At 44.0% G+C, this 17,848-nt stretch overlaps 1 protein-coding gene across 2 annotated transcripts in view; it reads left to right on the plus strand.

The window, feature by feature from the left end:
- Positions 1–17,848, plus strand: part of KCTD17 (potassium channel tetramerization domain containing 17) — a 36,067-nt gene that overhangs the window by 936 nt on the left and 17,283 nt on the right. Inside the window, exons 1-5 of one of the 2 annotated variants that reach the window (XM_069231358.1) lie at positions 3,673–4,390; positions 5,516–5,624; positions 9,504–9,595; positions 12,360–12,455; positions 13,110–13,241. In XM_069231358.1, the coding sequence (XP_069087459.1) occupies positions 4,199–4,390; positions 5,516–5,624; positions 9,504–9,595; positions 12,360–12,455; positions 13,110–13,241 (621 nt within the window). In that variant the 5' untranslated portion in view covers positions 3,673–4,198. Of the gene's footprint in view, positions 1–3,672; positions 4,391–5,515; positions 5,625–9,503; positions 9,596–12,359; positions 12,456–13,109; positions 13,242–17,848 lie in introns of those variants that run through there. The other variant, XM_069231359.1, reaches the window with a different exon arrangement.

Consider the following 17,848-nt stretch of genomic DNA (forward strand, 5'->3'; position numbering starts at 1 on the left):
ATGCCATGCCATTCGTGATGTTATGGCATGTGGGTCCAAGGTCCCATGGGAAGCCATTAAGGATGTTCAGTAGATGTGTGGGAGACAGTGATGTCCTGGGACAATCCCAGGACCTCGTGGGGGGTGGGGGGTGGAGGGTGCGGTGGAGGGGTTATGTAACTTCACTGCTGAAATAGAAGGAAGATTTGTTGGTCCCATGGTAACATTTGTGGTGTTCGAGAGACATGTGGTCCATAGATGCTGTGTTTGTCACTCGTTGGCTGCCCTCATTGGCTTCTTACATCATTCACTTCGAGCATGGGACCTGTATTATTGGTGCCAACTATGAAAATGGCAGGCTGAGGATACTCTCCATAGTGCACCCTTTTATTGTTATGACTGGTAATGCAGCAATGTGAGCAGAACTGGCCTCTGGCGATGGTAAACTGTCACACACCTACAACCCTTAACATAATGTCCTCCACAGGCGGGAACAACTGTGCTTGAGTTAGAGGAATGATCTCGTTCATGCAGTGGAAAATATCAAGAGTCCCACAACAAAGAGTGAATGAGAAAATGATTTATTTGTAAACAGAACAGTCAAACAGTTGCTAGGTGTATCAGGTGTCTGGGTGAGGCTGTGAAGATTGTGTGAGTGGCAAGTATAATGGAGTGTTATCTAGTGCATGCCCAGCTAAATAGCAACAAAGCTTTGTACATATGTCACATTTGGTAGTGTCTATAGCAGGGACCTCCAACCTTTTCTGTAGTGAGAGCTACTTATGTTCATTGAAAATCATCTTGAGCTTCTGATATTGTACGTGTTGTAACAGTGATTATATTTAATTAGTGATCTCCATATGCAAAGTTACCAGCAGTGCATCGTTGATTATCGGGCGGGTTGTCAGGAGTAATGTAAACAAAGAAAGGGCGATATTAGTAATAAGGCTCCCCAACACTGCATGGTTTATCACCTATCAGCTGAAAATATCAATCAAATCTTTTTATTTGTAAAGCGCAGCACTATCACCCCTAGGGGTCTCTGGGTGCTGAGGGTGCCTTGTCTCCGTTGAAGTGCTATGTCTTGAGTATCCTTTTGAAATCCGCCAGGGAGGGTGCTGTTCGGAGGTGGAGGGGCAGGTTGTTCCAGGACTTGGCTGCGATGTAGGAGAAATCGCACCCTCCGCTGTGGCTGCAATGGATATGGGGAGGTGTGCACGAGCAACACAGAGCACAGGTGTCTTGTGGGAATGTGGAAGCTCCATCGACGGTTAATGTAGGGCAGCCCTTGATTGTGTAGAGCTTTGTACACAAGTGTGAGGATCTTGAACTGCCATCTCTTCTGGATCTGGAGCCAGTGGAGGTTTCTGAGGTGCAGGGTGACACTGGTATGCTTGGGGGTGTTGGGGGGGGGGGGGGGTCGGGATGAGTCTGACTGGTGTTCTGTATGGTCTGGAGTCTTTTGAGGAGCTGGGTGAAAACTCCGGTGTAGGGAGCGCTGCCGTAGTCAAGGTGCCTGCTCATAAGGGCATGCGTAACTATCTTTCTGATGTTGGTTAGGATAAAAAAAGAAATCTATGGTGCATGCGGACAGTGTGGAAGCAGGAGGAGGCGACTGAGTTTACTTGTCATTTCATGGACATTTGGCTGTCGAGGAAGATGCTGGTGCATGCGTGGTCTGATAGAGCAGGTGTTGGTCCGAATTCTGCTGGACACCAGCTGTGGTCCCATGTGGAGGTGTTCTTCCCGAAAATCAGGACTTCGTTTTTTTTCTGAGTTAAGTTTGAGGCAGCTGTCTCTAATCCAAATTGCTATGTTGGCCATGGCATTGCAGAAGTTGGTTTTGGCGTTGAGGGGGTCCTCTGTGAGCGAGGGGATCAGTTGAGTGTCGTCGGCATAAGAGATTATGTTGATTCTGTGGGATTTGACGATGTCTGTGAGGGTGGGTCACGTAGATGTTAAACCGGGTGGGGCTGAGGGATGATCCTTGGGGTATGCTGCATATAGTGTTCTTGGGGGCAGAGATGACGGCAGTAAGGCGTATGCTCAGAGTGCGGCCTGAGAGGAAGGAGACGATACACTTGAGGGCGTTTTGCTGAATACCGATGTTGTGGAGTCTGAGGAGAGTGTGGTGGGAGACGCAGTAGGAAGGTGTAAGAGGATTAGAGCTGCCGTTTCTCTTTGGTTGAGGCGGGCTCCGATGTCATCAGTGGCAGCGATCAGTGCGGTTTCAGTGCTGTGGTTGGCCCGGAATCCCGATTGTGAGGAGTCTAGAAGGTAGTTTGGTTCCAGGTATTCGGTGAGCTGTTTGTTGATGGCTTTCTCGAGCACTTTGGCTGGTTAGGGGAGGAGGGAGATCAGTCTGTAATTTTTGAGGTCGCTGGGGTCGGCGCAGGGTTTCTTTAGGGGTTTCAGCGCATGGGTTTCCATCTGTCCAGGAAGGTCACCGTAGAGATGGAGGTGTTGATGATGCTGGTTAGTTCTGTGCTGATGGAGTTTGACCCGAGGATGAAGAGTTTGGGGGGTTGGGGAGGGTCGATGGGTACCCCACAGTAGATGGATGCCATGATGGCTGCGGTGGTCTCTGTGGTGATCGGGGACCAGTTGTTTATCGTGCGGCTAGTGTTTGCTGGTTGCAAGAGGTTGTCTAGGAAATAGGTGGTGGGTTGGAGGTCGAAGTTGTTGTAGATGGTGGTGCTCTTGCTGTGGAAGTAATCTGAGAGGTTGACGCAGAGTTCCTGGGCCTGGTGGATGGTGGTCTCTATGGCTGTCGGGTTGGAGAGATCCTTGATGATTTTGAAGAGTTCTTTAGTGTGGTCAGCTGCGGTGTCTGTGGGTGGGGATTGCTGCTCTCCTGGCTGCCTTGATGTGGTGGTGGTAGTCGCTGAGGGCTGGCTTGTGAGCAGCTCTGTCGGAAGGGTCCTTGGTCATGCGCCAGCGCTTCTCGAGTCTGTGGCAGTTGTATTTTCTGTTCCTAAGCTTAGGAGTGTACCATCTAGCTTGCTTGGAGGTATTGTTGATTTGAAAATGTATCCATTTGTCTCCGAACATTAGCTGGTGATTCTGAAAACACAAGTTTTCATCTTGAATACACACTTTTCAGTGTTGGTATACATATGTTAATCCAACCAATCAAAAGCTTCTAATTTTAGTAGGCTAGGCTGCACACAGGAGAGCTACTTACATGTTGCTGGAGGTACCAGTACCTCACAAGCTTCTTGTTGAAGAAACCTTGTCTATACAATCCTTCAAGAGGAAATGTAGGAGCAGGTGTGGAACAGGAGGAGCTGGTGACAGATGAGGTGATGCATGAAAAGGAGAGTGCCCGGCGCATTTCTCAAGTGTAGAGTTGATTGGAAGAGCACGTTCTGGTATAAGATGTTCTAGAATCTGGATGTGCAATTTGAGTAGGATTGTCTTCTGGTCTTTTAATTTTTGCAATTCTTGATGTCGAGTACGTTGCTGTAGTGGCTTCCTGTGTTGCGACGACCTCTTGAAACGGTTGTTTTTTCTGCTACATTGACAACATCCCTCCACTATTGCTGAACTCAAGTTAACCAGCGTTGTGTCGACAGCCATCTTGTACTTATGTATCACCTTCTGCTGAATCTGATAGCAGGCATCCTGTCCAGTGGTCTCGGGAGTGACGCCTACGGCTACAGCTCTGCAGCTTGGGTGAGTTATTTCCGTTCTGTGTCCCGTCGTCTTTATGTTATCGGAGTGCTTCTTGTGAATTTTTAAAATGCAACTTTAGTTCAGAATTGTGTGTTCACTTCTGCCGCCTTGTGACTGAATGTGGTCAGCGAGTGGAAGTCTGCTAACGCTTAGTGCAACTTCAAAGGCACAGGGAAACCTACCCAGGAGTAGGAACCCACGGCCGAGTGAGATGCCAGTGTTGTCCGTGTATTTGTGAAAGGCTAGATTGAGGACAGAGGTAAAGGTCTGGAAGATTTTAAAGGTAGAGGGGATAACAATTGTGCGCTGCTTGATCCTATTGTAGTGGTATTCTCTTGTTTAATAGACATAAACTGGATGGCTGCTCCAGCCGGTGATTAATGAGTTAAGTGCTGAGGCTGTTGATGTGTTTTGTGCCCTCTGGGATCAGTGCACCTGTGCGAGGCTGGGCTCGCGTCCAAACTACGACTCCCAGCCGCCCCTGGGGCTGTTGCACCTGCTGCATCTACCTGTTCCCAGAGGTGGATACTGACGAAAGGAGCGGATGGAAGGAGCGGGAGAGGTGGCGGGTGCCCATCGGGGCCCCTCTCAGAAGGGAGGCATCAGTGGGGGCAGTCAGTGGGTACGGCTGAACGTGGGGGGCACAATCTTCCTCAGCACTCGCCAAACCCTGGCCCGTGAGCCCCAGTCCTTCCTGTGGAGGCTGTGCCAGGAGACGGACCTTCAGTCCGAGACGGTGAGTAGGGTGTGGCGGAGAGAAAATGTTATGTACTGCTCTAAGCCACCACCTATTTTCATGCCCTTAATATCTCGGAAGGGTGAAGAAGAGAATAGTAGCTGTGCTCTCTTTCTAAGTCTTACAACACTCATCCCAACGCACCCCACTCGTTTTCCATCTGCTACCCTTGGGAAGTGCTGTGGAAAAAAAGCGTAAAGAACGTAGCTTGGTTTTCTCTGGCCTACAGTCCAACTTCATCCTCCCACTCGGTGTCACAGGGAAATATCTGATAAAAATGTATGCTCTGCCCATCCAACAGAACCTGCTTAACAGCCTCCTAAGTGGGGCTGAGGGTATGGAAGCAGAGCGGTGCTCTGGTCTCTTCACACTGCGCAACCCCTTTACTCACATCCCGTTTCCACCTCTCTGTCCACCCCAGATGTGGGCACCTCCAGTTGTACTAAATGTGTGTGTTTGCCCCCACCTTAAAACAAAGCTTCCCTTTGCAAATGTTGGGTTCCCCGTATAATTTATATTCAGCCTTGGTCGCTGTTAGGCGCTCCACTGAGAATATTGAAGTTTTGACCCATGTGGTCGTACACCTTTTTATTAGGAAGTAGAATTATGCTGTTTTATCCCAGACCCTCTGTCCCATGGCTTAGATATCTTTGTACACTGACATTTTGCATGTAAAAGACTACACTGGTTACACACCAATGAATCTCTAGGCACAGTAAACCCACAAAGCTTTGACCTTACAGCTCAAAAGATGCGCTTTCCTATGGGTGAAGTACACATTTATTGGTAATTTCACTATGAGTGAAGATTGGATATTTTAATGGGTCCGGCCATACCCAGCAACCACACAGCTAAAAGATTGGCACACCCGCAGTGAACACACCAGTTTGCCACTGAGGTCAGTTCTCTTTTCCCAAAACCCCTTTGACACACGTTCTCGATTACTCCCCAAACCCAAATGCATTTTTTTCCCTTCAAAAATGGGTATAAAACCTAAGTACTATTGTTTGCACAGTCCTTCTCCTTTTTTCTTCTCCCTTCCTCAAACTGTATACTTCCCTTTCTCCATCATACTCACTCCCTTCCATTTCGTTCTTTGAAATTTCCTTCTCCCTCTTGTTTCAGGATGAATCTGGGGCGTACCTCATTGACCGCGATCCAACCTACTTCGGGCCCATCCTGAACTTTCTGCGCCATGGAAAGTTGGTGCTGGACAAAGACCTGGCAGAGGAAGGTGGGTGCCACTGAAGCAGATCTGTGCTGTGCCAATTATCAGCAGTGTGGGAGGATGCCTGGCAAGCCCTGCAAGGAGTGCCCTTGAAGTCTGAGGGCTGTGATTAAAAACAAGCATTTGCAAAGCAATGGGTCTTTCATTTGCTCCAGTTAGAGCTATTGGCGTTGTAAATTCCTAACTGGACTTCCTTGCCACATTAAATTGAAAATGAAAAGTAAAACATTAGTTGACATAAGTACGTCGATTCAAAGCGTCATGGCTGCCAAGAGCATGAGCGCGAAGAAAAGACACAAGGAAAAAAGTTCGCTCACAATCAAACATATCGGTAATTGTGCAATTATCCATAGAACAGGGGCAGTCTGCAAGTCGGTAACAAAACTGCCTCAAGGCGGGACAAACGTAAAGCATTTACCAATGATAACAAAAGATTTTTGAAAGGCAAGCCCACAAACGAGTGAAAGTGATGGGCATGAGGTGGGCGTGGTTAAAAGCCCACCATACTTACAACAGGTCAAAGCGCTTGCGTGCTCGACCTAACTAATCTTTATGGCAGTCCGGCCAGCCCTTGTGTATACCGAGCAGTGTCCATTCAAAGTCATGGTCCAGTTGTTTGACTGTTGACTAGCTAACATTTCTTGCTACTTTTTAACTAATGAAGCTCTTGCTGTAGTCTGAGGAACGACTGTTAGGGGTCATGTGAAGTAGGCTGCATCATCCTTTGAGTCGCGAGTTGTACCCATAAAAAACAAGTGCCACTTTGTCACGAGTACTGCTTCATCACCTTTAGAGTTCATTTTTTGTTGTGTTGATTTTGTGTAGCGCTTTATGGTGCCCTCGGACCACCTGAAAGTGCTGATGAGCAGAAGTGAAAGGAAGAGCCTCCAGGCTGGTGCTCCTTTCCCTTATTGTTTGTGGCGCTCCTAGGGTGGCCTGGACTGGTCCTTCATAGCTCAGGCCCTCAACCTCGGCAGTCTAAATTGCTCTGCACTCTATCCAACCTTCTGTGCTCTTTGCCTTCGGCCTTGTTCATGCTCAGCACAGCTTCTGTACGTAAATACATGTGCCACATTGTATCGAGGTACCAAACAAAGCCCTGAGTTTATGCACCTATTCATTTGCGATGCTTGCTTATGCCCCCGCAACTTCATGTATCCCTGGTCATGGCCACTTTGAATGGCTAGTCAGATGAAGGTAGGTTTTCTCTTTGATGTATTGTGACACTGCATGCATTCACACTGCGCCTCCTATCATCTTAAGGACGGTTTTAGAAGTACGTAATCTTTTTAAAAATGATATCTCACTTTGTAAATATGAGAGCTGAGCTACAGGAAGAAATTTATTTTTAAGGATCCGACATAATATAGTTGAGAAATTGGAACCAACGTCTTCTGAGTCCAAAGTTGATATTTGGTCATCCCTGGGATTTGTTGACTATCGGATAGCAGGACTGGATTAGTGTATGGTTTATAGTACAGTATTTTGAATGAAGAATAATAAGGGGAAACATATTGTCATTTGTGGGGTTTATAAGTCTTTCAGAATGCTGCTTTGTTGCAGTATTCTCCAAGTAAGAGTCCTTATTTGTTTATTTTCTAGATTTTCTGGTTGAGCAATTATGTTCCCTTTCTACTTAGTTGGTGCTGTCCTTTGAGTTACTATCACCCGTACTGTGGAGATTAATTCTCCTTGTTGAGTGTACCTGATCTGTTGTTGCAAGAATTTGTCCTGATATGCAACAATTAAATACTTGCTGCATGGGCCACAACCCATTCCATGACTCTCAGGAATGTAAGGTCTACCGGCTGCAGGGCTTTAAGTCTTTTGAGCTTAACTTGGCCTGTGCTGCTTGTCTCCCCAAGTTGCTCAGTTAAATCCCACCCTAAGCTGGGTGCCATATTGCGTGTTCAAACTCAAACTCCATAACCTATGACAGGTCTCTAGGTTTCCATCAGATGTGCTCCACCCACCGGACGTACACAGCTTGTTCATCTTCCACATTCCCACTAGCACCACCGCTTACATGTTACCTTATAATATGTTGGCACCAAAAGACCATACATGATTGTGTTTGATTCCTTGCAGTAGAAAAGTAGGTGACTGTTTGACCTGAGCTATCTGAGTCCACCTGAGCTATGTTGATGGATTAAAAGTAGCATCGCCTCCTGCACTCATCCCAGCTTTGGTTGCGAAGTCCTAGGGATGAATAGAAGAGATTGGCTTGATTTTTAAAACTTCCAGACTGGGATATATTGGAGTGTGAATGGCTAAGTTCCTTCATCCTTTTTCAGCAGTGACTAAATCTAACAAAGGAAGCAAACATTTTTACAGGCACTTAATGGCTATATTGTTTCTATGTGCTAATCCCTGTCCATCTGGAACACAAGCAATTTTGAAAAAGCTGATCAAAGATGGCCTCCTGTCCAGCGGGAAGGTGAATGTAAATGAGTTAATGAAGAGCAAGGAAGGACTCCTAACTTGAGTTTCGGGCCTGATGCTAGACGAGCAAGAGATTGGTAGCTCTTGTCAGTGATACGACTATACTACATCTGACGAAGCATGCGGTAGTAGCAAGAAAACAAGACAAAAAGATGACCTTCTGATCCTCCCTTCTTCAGAGATGCAGTAATATCTGACATGATCTTGTTGATGCTGTCAAAAACTTTCCGGTTATAGCGCGCTCTGGTCTACTGTGGAATGTGGTTACCTACACTGCCTTGTAGATGCCTTCTTGTGACATAGTTGAGCTCAGTTAGTGCACACCGGTATTGTCTGTCATGTTTATCTGGCCAAAACTTGCACAAAGTGGTTTTGGCTTGTATGAAATCAACCTCTGTTTTCTGGCAAGAGTGCAAATGTGCAAATTATGATGCATTCTTTTGCAAATGTGCCTTGTGAATGTATTCTGCTATCTCTCGGAGGATGTTTGCCAGCATATCTGTGACTAACTATGCCTTTACCTGTCTTTGTTTCTAAATGATTGTGGCTGGTGGTGGTCTCTTCTTGTTTCTCTTCATCTCATTGCTTCCTCATTTTGTGTTCCCTTGTCTGCCTCTTCCTCTCTGCTCGTTTATTTTGTCCTAAACACTTCTCAAGTGAACAAGTCCAAGAAGTACATATTTTATTGAGTACACACAAATATTTAGTACACCACTGTGTCCATGCACTTTAAATCGTACTAAGATGGCTCACTGAACCCTCCTTTACAATTCTCTCGATGAGGAAATTTGGGGCAAGAGAGGTAGAATTGTTGAGCTGGGACAGAACAAGGAGAGTCTAAAATCGGTGGTGAAAGTGGCAGGCTTTACATTTTTCATTTATTGCACAGAACCAGCCTCCCGAGGAGAATGGGAGGTGAGGGTTTCTATTTATAGCCCCCAAACATAGATCACCCCCAAGAGACAAAAGATTCCACTCCTGCTGGCAGCCCCCGACAACTTCTGCAGAGGCAAGAATCCTCTCTACTACATACTGCAGATACCCCACAGTTAGACCAGAACTCGCCCTTAACACCCAATACCACCACAGCCAATTTAAAGGATCATTGATGTCACATACATAATGGTCCCATGAACAAGAAATCACTAGTGCAGACTCCTGGGGTTTTATGTGCTTGAAAGGGTCTTGCGATCAATGCACAGTTTGCAGAGTCTTTAAGCTGCACCCTGAGAGATGTTATCAGCTACTTGTATCCCTGTAATTGATACCGGATTCTGCGTATCCCTAATTTTCCAATTTCCCTTGTATATTTTAATCACTTCTGTTGTACTATATTGTTGAATGTTGTCTTTCTTTGTTAATCGTTTCCATCTAGTCTCACCATTACTTTTTTCTCATTCGTGCTCCCCTCTCTTTCCCTGCACACTTTATTTTACTCCTCAGGTGTTCTGGAGGAGGCAGAGTTTTACAACATCTCATCTCTGATCAGACTCATCAGGGAGCGCATTGAGGAGAGAGACTCTGAGCTAACACAGGTATCGGTAACAGAAAGTATTTTGTGCTTCATCTGTCTCCAGTTCTTCTCTTTCCGTTGTCCCCGGTCTTCCCTCCTTTCACATTTAACAATTACACCCATCTTCCTAATCTCCTGCCTCACACACCCCCTACACCCAGTGCACACAAACCCACGTTTATCAGAACCTCAGTACATTCACATACAACCTTATCAGAATCCAGTGCACGTTTCCCCAGAAACCCCCCCCCCCCCCCTACCCCCCCTCCCGAAAATGCCAAGCACGCACAGTGCCCTATGAAGCTCCCTGGATGGGCTTAGTCGTTCTTCCATTAACTAAGCTGCATGACCAGAGTGATGCATCAAATGAGAATGCTAGGCTTCATAATTTCACTGTGTGCTGTGAGGACCTTCGCAGTCCCTTTGCAGCCGCGCAACAAAGGTGATGGACGCTCAGTACAGCTCTTCATATCCGAGCAGATGAAGCCTCTTAATTGTAATGTGGCCTGCAATGAACCATGAGCAGTCTTAATTATGCTTTCTTCATTTGATTGAAGAGTGCACAGCTGCCTAACTTTTGACCATCTTGCCTCGTGCAGCCTTATGTCAGATCCTCGTAAATAGAAGGAATGAGATCAAACACTTAAAAAATAGGATTTCAGACTGATAAAAATTTTGGGGAAATCCTGCACCTCAGGCCGCTGCTAAAAATATCCAAAGAAAGATGGAATTAAAAAAGTGGAAGAAGCGAAGCACAGAGATAATGCGCTGCTGAACATGCTATCGCAGGTATAATAATTTTAATGGAATGAAAGACATTTGCTGTAAGATGGTTGGACGCACTTTTAGTGGCGCGATGAAGGGCGACGTGCACTGGTCCCAGTTCTGAGGCATGTGCCAATCACAAGTCCCTGTAATTATTTTAATCAAACTGAAAATTATTCTAACGCGTTCGCAAAACTGTAGAGCAATGAAGCAGATTTTCACTTTATGGAAATCGTGAAAATACTGACGGCTGAAAATTGTTTTGCTGACTTAGCGTTCTCTAAATACGAGCAAATATAGGGTCCAGGCAGAAAAAACTTTGGGAGCTAGGTCAGTGGTAAATATTTACACAATAACTGATTTACTGACTTGAGGTGTGTGCTTGTGTTTTTTTCCCTCATAGTCTGTACTACTCTAGTTGTTTTTATCAATAGATTGTATATTTAGTTTTATAGATGCACACACCTATAGCAGTCTTAATTAAAATAAACTAGTATAGTATGACTTAATTCATTATTCTTTTATAGCTACATTTTCTTGGGTTATTCAACTTCTACGATTTAACACATAGTTTACTCAGTGTGGTCGTATTTGTTTATTAAAGTTCCCCTTTTAATAAAAAAAAAAAGTCGAGTGGTGAAATGTACGCTTTAGTTTTTACAGAAACTATTGAAAAAAGCTGTAAATGTTGAATAAAGGAATTTGTGGTCCTGAAAGCTAATGTTTTTTTGTACTAATTTTGTGGGTTCGATTAAAAAGTGCCCACCACATCTCCTTAAACTAAATTCTTGGTTTGGTGCAACATAGAGCCAACAACCTTCTCCCAAAAATGGTGTAACCCATCTCAAAATAATCCCGTTTTAGTGTGATTGGATGATCGGTTTTGGTGTCGTAATTCGAGGGAAGGGCAAACAAAGCGTAATCCAGATACGTGGATTTCCAGTAAAGTAGAATTCACTTAAGTTTGGTGACGTTTATTGTGGAGACGAGAAACTGGGAATGATGGGCTGTGTTGACTTAAGCTGCAGCAGCAATAGATATAGATATATACAGGTGAGATGATTAATGCCGCCTTGTCTCTAGACACCAGGAGATGACTCGGTTTGTGATGTGTTCTTTATAAATTTCTCTATTTAATATGGTACGAGTCCATTTCAAAATGAAAGAAAATATGGAAATGACACATCCTAGCCTTACACTTCCAAGCCAGTTTAAAACTAACCACAATGCAGTATGCAGGTTTATGGCAAACCAATAGGCGGAACCAGTTATCTACACTAATAATCTTGGTAACTCTAAAACTGTTACCATTTCGAATGGCTGCCAACTGTGGTTGATGTCATGAATGGAATAGGAGTGTTGTGTATCACCATGTTAGTCGTCTTCAGCGGAGCATATCTTCTAACGTGTTAGTCCCTATACTGTTGGAGCCAGGATGTTGGTACTTCGAAAATTATCTTTTCTAATTTTTCTTTATTTAGGTATAAGACCGACTGTGGGCAAATGGATCCTGAGGTTGTAGTGGATAGAATACAGATTAATATTATCTCTGTCCTTTGAATGCTTTTATTTTTTCACGGCTATTGTTTTCCCCTCACTTTGTTTGCTCAGGGAACATATGCTATTGACTATCCTTGGGGTTGCAAAGGCTGCCCTGGAACACACTACTTAACTCCATTAAAATCTGTTGGGGCACTGAGGCGGGTATTCACTGCTGAAGCCTCTACTGTAACCTATAGATTCTTTACCTTCAAGTTGAATTCCATGTCCTCTACTTACCGCTATGGTGGGTTCTTCTCCCCCATGGTCATCCCCTGAAGGCCCATAGCGGCCCCTCCCTTCTCTAGTAGGCTCCAGAGTGTCTATACTGTAATATCCCGTTAGCTCCAACCACATCTTGAGGCTCCTTCGAAGCACCTTCCCTCCCCACCATTCCTTGCCCTTTGATGCTAATCCTACTACATTCCTGAGACTCCGCCGGGGCTTGCATGTCGTAACCTCCTCATTCCGGTCTTCCTCAGGCTCCCCCAAAACACGTCTACCGGGTGTTGCAGTGCCAGGAGGAAGAACTCACACAGATGGTATCCACCATGTCTGACGGTTGGCGGTTTGAACAGGTAACTCGGTGGGTAGTGGGGTGGAGAAAACTGTGATGTAAACAAACATGTCTATTAAAGGAAGGAGGAGCCTGGGATAGTTAAAGTATTTTGAGTCTGCACACAAGCACATGAAAATCTCTATTTTATTTTTTCAGCCTTCGCTTCTGCCTGTAGTAGTTTTAACACAGAGGATTACTGGTTTGACTAAGTAACAGTTCGCATCCTCTACTCCTGAGGTGTACCACATATGTCCAGAAGGGCCTGAACTAATCCACATTTCTAGGATATCTGGGTAAATTGAATTACTATTACCGTACTCTGTCTTCCCACATTTTATCGGCCAGGGTAGGATGAAATGCGTCACAGGTCCATGGTAATTTCAACCTGTGAGCAGGTTCTATTCTCAGGAGCTAGTTGAACCAACCATCTAGAACTACCGTGTCTTCTATGATTATCCTGAAATCGTGCAGAGTGTAGGGCAATAGTGTGGAAAGTAGGGCAACTGATTGTTCCCTTTCTAAAGCCTGACTTCAGAGTGCTCCAAGGTCTACTTAGAGGCATGCAGCACTATGTAAATCCCACCGCTCTCCGGTCAGACCTAAAGATAGCCTTGCAGCTCAATAGCAGCAGCCTGGTGATAGTTATTTTGTAATGCATTTGTTTGTTTTACAGTTGGTGAACATCGGCTCCTCCTATACCTATGGTGGTGAGGACCAGGCTGAATTCCTCTGTGTGGTCTCCAAGGAGGTCCAGGGCTCACCTAATGGGCTGCGCGTTCTGTCGTTCTCACGCTGCCGGGCCAAGGTAGGGAACACTAGTGCTGGTAATGTTTACAACCGGTGTCTGAAGAATATGTCGGGCTATTTAATGGTGCCCCAGCTCTTACGACTGAGTACCTACTATTTTTCCAAGCAGTATATTTCCATCTCATCCATTGTCTACCTTTATGCTGTACTTACGATCAATAGCTCGACATCTTTGACCACCGTACACCAAGAACTATGTGCTTCCAATCAATAACTCCGCATCATGCCCATGATGATTTTCACTTATCAATAAGATTGCTGCCACCACTCACATCACATCCTATCAGTATCTCCATGCTGGCTGTCAGTATTGCTGCACCTTCTTCACCCCGACCTCTCATCGGTAATTGCACCCTTCGAGTCAGTAGTCTGCATGTCCTTAGCCTCTTACCCCTCATCAATAATTACACACATCAGAGCAATAGGTTTACCTCTTCTCAATACTTCCATATGACCAATGGATCTTGTTGGCTTTCGCCATCTCTTATCAATTGCTTTAACGTTTTGATCCATTACCGTGCATGTGCGGAACCATTCTGAGATTGTCTCCTCTCCAACATGCTTTCGGCGTGGCACACCATAGAGCACTAAGCGAACTACAAACCAGCACGGTACATACAGCTTTTCTCAAAGTGACCAATCACTGGAGAGCTGTGGGCGAATGTCAAACTGATAACCGTTGTAGCTGATATCTATTAAATGTGAGAACGTTTTAACGACCGCTAGCTAGGTGTATAAGCCTTAAAAATTATAAAAGTCTAGATACATTCAATTTACAACCCGATACGAATGGTCGCCACGTCTGTTTTTCTTTTTTTGTGCAATATCTTTGGAAACCATTTACATTTTTCTTCCCCCACCTGCCTGTTGTGGACTGTTGCTGCTCATCCTTCTGCAGTAAAGTTCGCCTCTCCTATATTTCCTTGTTAGTAATTGGAATGGCTTGGAGAAAGTTGGAGCATGCAAATGATCTCACCGCTTCCCTTTTTCCTATACATTACAGGAAGTGAAACGCTCAAGCTTGAAAGTAGTTTTAGTTTTTGAAAGTTGGCTCAGATTTAAAGTGACCATATAGGGTTACTTCTCTGTGATATTCGTGTACTTAAAAAGGCCCTCCTGTGGCAGGCCATACATATACGTTTTTGAAACGTATTATTTAGGGGAAGAGGCAACCCAGGCTGTTTAACCCCTAAAGTGGACCGGTTTCCTAGATTTTGAGTTTTCATAAATCTGCCCACTTTTTCCGCTTAACCGCGGGTTTATTTTTCACTTATGTAATTTTTCCCTGATTCTCAAAATTAACTTTATTGTGGTCCACGTGAACCACTGGCATTGAGGACTGTGTCGATTTTCTAATCTTTTTGCAACTTTGGCAAAAGAGGGAACCTTGGTTGCATTTTTCTAAATCTCCAATGCAAATAAATAATGCAGTCTGGGTCAGTTTTGAGTTCAGTCCTGAGCCAAGTAGCTTGGTACCAGCAGGTAGAGAGGACAAACATAACTACGACACAGTGAAATAATGGGACAGCTATATTTCAATATTTTTACAAATCCATTTGTGCTGCAGCTTTTTTTTCTATAAAATGAAAGTCACGTGGTTAAAAACAGACACAGAGGTATGAGCGACACCTGGAGTGTAGTCCACTTCTGGAGGTGTAGATGGTGAACCGTTTTCAGCTCTCCGGCCACGTTTCAATCATCGTATGCTTCTGAAGACCATGTATGGTACTGTATCTATTTCTGAGCACCATAGCTGGAATACTGTCTGAATTTATGTAGGTCATGTTTGGTGTATTGACTGGTTCTGGAGGCCACACATGGAGAGTAGTCTCCAGGTCTGAGACCTCGTATGCAGAGTTGGGCCCAGGTCTTGAGGTCTCATTTGAGGTACAATCTTATTTCTGAAGGCCAAGTGTACAAGACTTGGACGAGTTCGGAAGGCCACACATGGAGCACTAGGTCCAGTTCAGAAGGCCCCATCTAGAGACCTCATGAGCCTTTGTGATATAGGTATGATGATAAATTTAATCTAACAGGCGTAGAAGCAGAGTGGAGCTGAGACGAGTTTTACAAGCTGGGAAGAAGAGATTTATTTAGCATTTAAGTCTCTCTGGGGTTTAAATACAGTTGTGCAGATGCTCATCTTTCATGGGTGATTGATCTCACAATATCTTGCCTTAGAGTCCGACTTGTTGGAAGGAGAAATGCTTATGCACAGTGAAGCTGGAAGATGTATGATACTGCCTTGTAGCAGTGGGGTGGGCGAAAGTAATAACCAAACCTGGTACAGACAGACAGAAATAATCAAAAGTTGCAAACAAAGACGGAGTTTAGGCCATGGACGGTCACTGGTGTTGCAGTACAGAGGGAACTATGCCACCGTAATTCTCCTGGTGGGTCCCATCTGTCATCGGTACTTGTCAGCTCAAGAGTTGGAAAGTCCCTAAAAGTTGAGGTCTCAAGATCCCAGTGAGTATCTCATGATGCAGAGACCTATGTAGAACCTGTGGGTCTCATCCTACAATTTGGGCAGGACCGCTTTAACGTTACATCCTTCTGTTGTTGATGAAATTAAAGTTCTGTTACAGTACAGTAAATCCCACCATTGCATCACTACAACTGGATCTTCTACCACTGCAACGTCTTTATATATGTTTTAGCATTACATCGACCCTGCCCCTAAAACACTTGTTAATCAACTTTTTTTTATTAAATTGTAATTGCACACTCATTCTCTTAACTTGCCAATATTTTTAATTTAATCTCATCTCATATGTAATTTACAATTTATTTTGGATAATAAAAAAGTATGACATTTTTAAGAGTTTCCTTTCAATTATTATATTAAGACTTGAGGGTTATGTGACTTAACATTTTTAGCTTCTCTTAAAGGGAAGAGGCTTTTCGTGTAGCTGTTTTAGTGTTTGCAATGGTTTCGTATACTATAAATGTAATAATTAGCTAATAACCGTTTTTGTTCTACAAACCTTTTGAAATTATAATTCTTGCATCAAACTTGATGTGTTTTTTTTTCAGTATTTTTATTTTGATTTAAACCTTTTAACTTTTATGACTGTTTGCATAAATAACCTCTTCATTAACTTTCAGCAATATGTAGACTAACATTTGATTATAAAACAATGTACTTAACCTTTTTTAAATCTTTTTTTGTTGTTGTAATTGTTCATCATTTTCCAAAATAAGGCAAAAAATGGTGCACAAACCATAGATGTACATATGCACCTACATTATTATAAATTAAAAGAATCACCATGAATGCAGAAATATTGAGAACAATCAGACGAACGCTCGGAGGGGAAGCAGAGTAATGTTAAGTCCAAACACATCAAGGCATAAACGTTATACATATTTAAGTTAAATAAACAGACTGTGGTCAACACAGCGAGTAACATAGCGGGTCAGCAAGTTCAGTTCTCAGTGTCTTCATCATCAGGTTCCAGTGTTAATAGGTCGTCCTGGAGGTGTTGCTAGATGTCCCTAGGCCTGGAAGTTGGAGGTTGTAAGGAGGCATAAAATTTGCTAGTAGTTGTGCAGAACATCATGTCCTGCAGCCAGGCATCAGTAGTGGGGACCCTGCTGCTGCCCAGTGCAGTGCTATTCGTCGCTTAGTCAGCAGCAGCGCCGTGGCAGTCAAGTGTCGTAGACCCAGACTTAAGTGCTTAATATATCCCAGTAAGGCCATCAAAGGGTTAGTCTACTAGTGTAGATCAAAGCAGAAAATACCCCTAGAATGCATGAATAACAGTGCAATTCCAAGCTAGGTGGAATAAATCGGCCTGGTCTACCATACACTTGGGACATTGATGTGACCTCGCGGGGTCCAACCAAGCTAGTGCCTTGGGGGTAGTGTGTGAATGGTGTTAGTACTTATAATGAAGCAACCTATGCCTATGATTGCTAGAGACTAATTTAGTCTGCATGCAGCAGTAGCACCGGGTTCTGTCTTGAATTGCTACAAATTGTTGTTGTACTGCCGATAACCATACCATGGCTACTTCAGATAGGTATTCAGCTATCACAGAATTGTTTCCAGTCGCACGGGCATATATATATATATATATATATATATATATATATATATATATATATATATATATATTATTATTATTATTTTTTATTTTATTTTTTTATTGCATTTCAACTTTAGATACATTTCCAGCGTTTACAGTTTCAGGATATAATAGATCTATTACACTATTATCACACAAATTAACAATAAAAGCTTAACTGAGGTCTCGTCATATTACTTTAAGGAATTTCAAGTGTAGTTCCTACATGATCACTCTTACCATGTGTGTTTAATAAGCTTGTGTGTCCCGGGTTAGTAGTGTCCATTTGTCATGTCTTGTGGTTTTTACTATGAAGGGGGGAAGCCCAGTTAGTGACAATCAGTGGTGTTTGGGTTCCGTAATCTTGTGTTCCTGTGTGGGGCCCTAGAACTGCACTGGGTATTCACTGTGGGTCTTTTCTGGTGAAGGAGGTCGGCGAGGGGGTGACCATTGGCTATAGTGTTTGACTCGTCAGACCTATTCTTAGTGTAGGGATCTGTTAGGTAAAAAAGTGTTTGTCTTAGGGTCACCATTT

This window comes from Pleurodeles waltl, chromosome 4_2, assembly GCF_031143425.1.
Source record: "Pleurodeles waltl isolate 20211129_DDA chromosome 4_2, aPleWal1.hap1.20221129, whole genome shotgun sequence".
NCBI lineage: Eukaryota > Metazoa > Chordata > Amphibia > Caudata > Salamandridae > Pleurodeles > Pleurodeles waltl.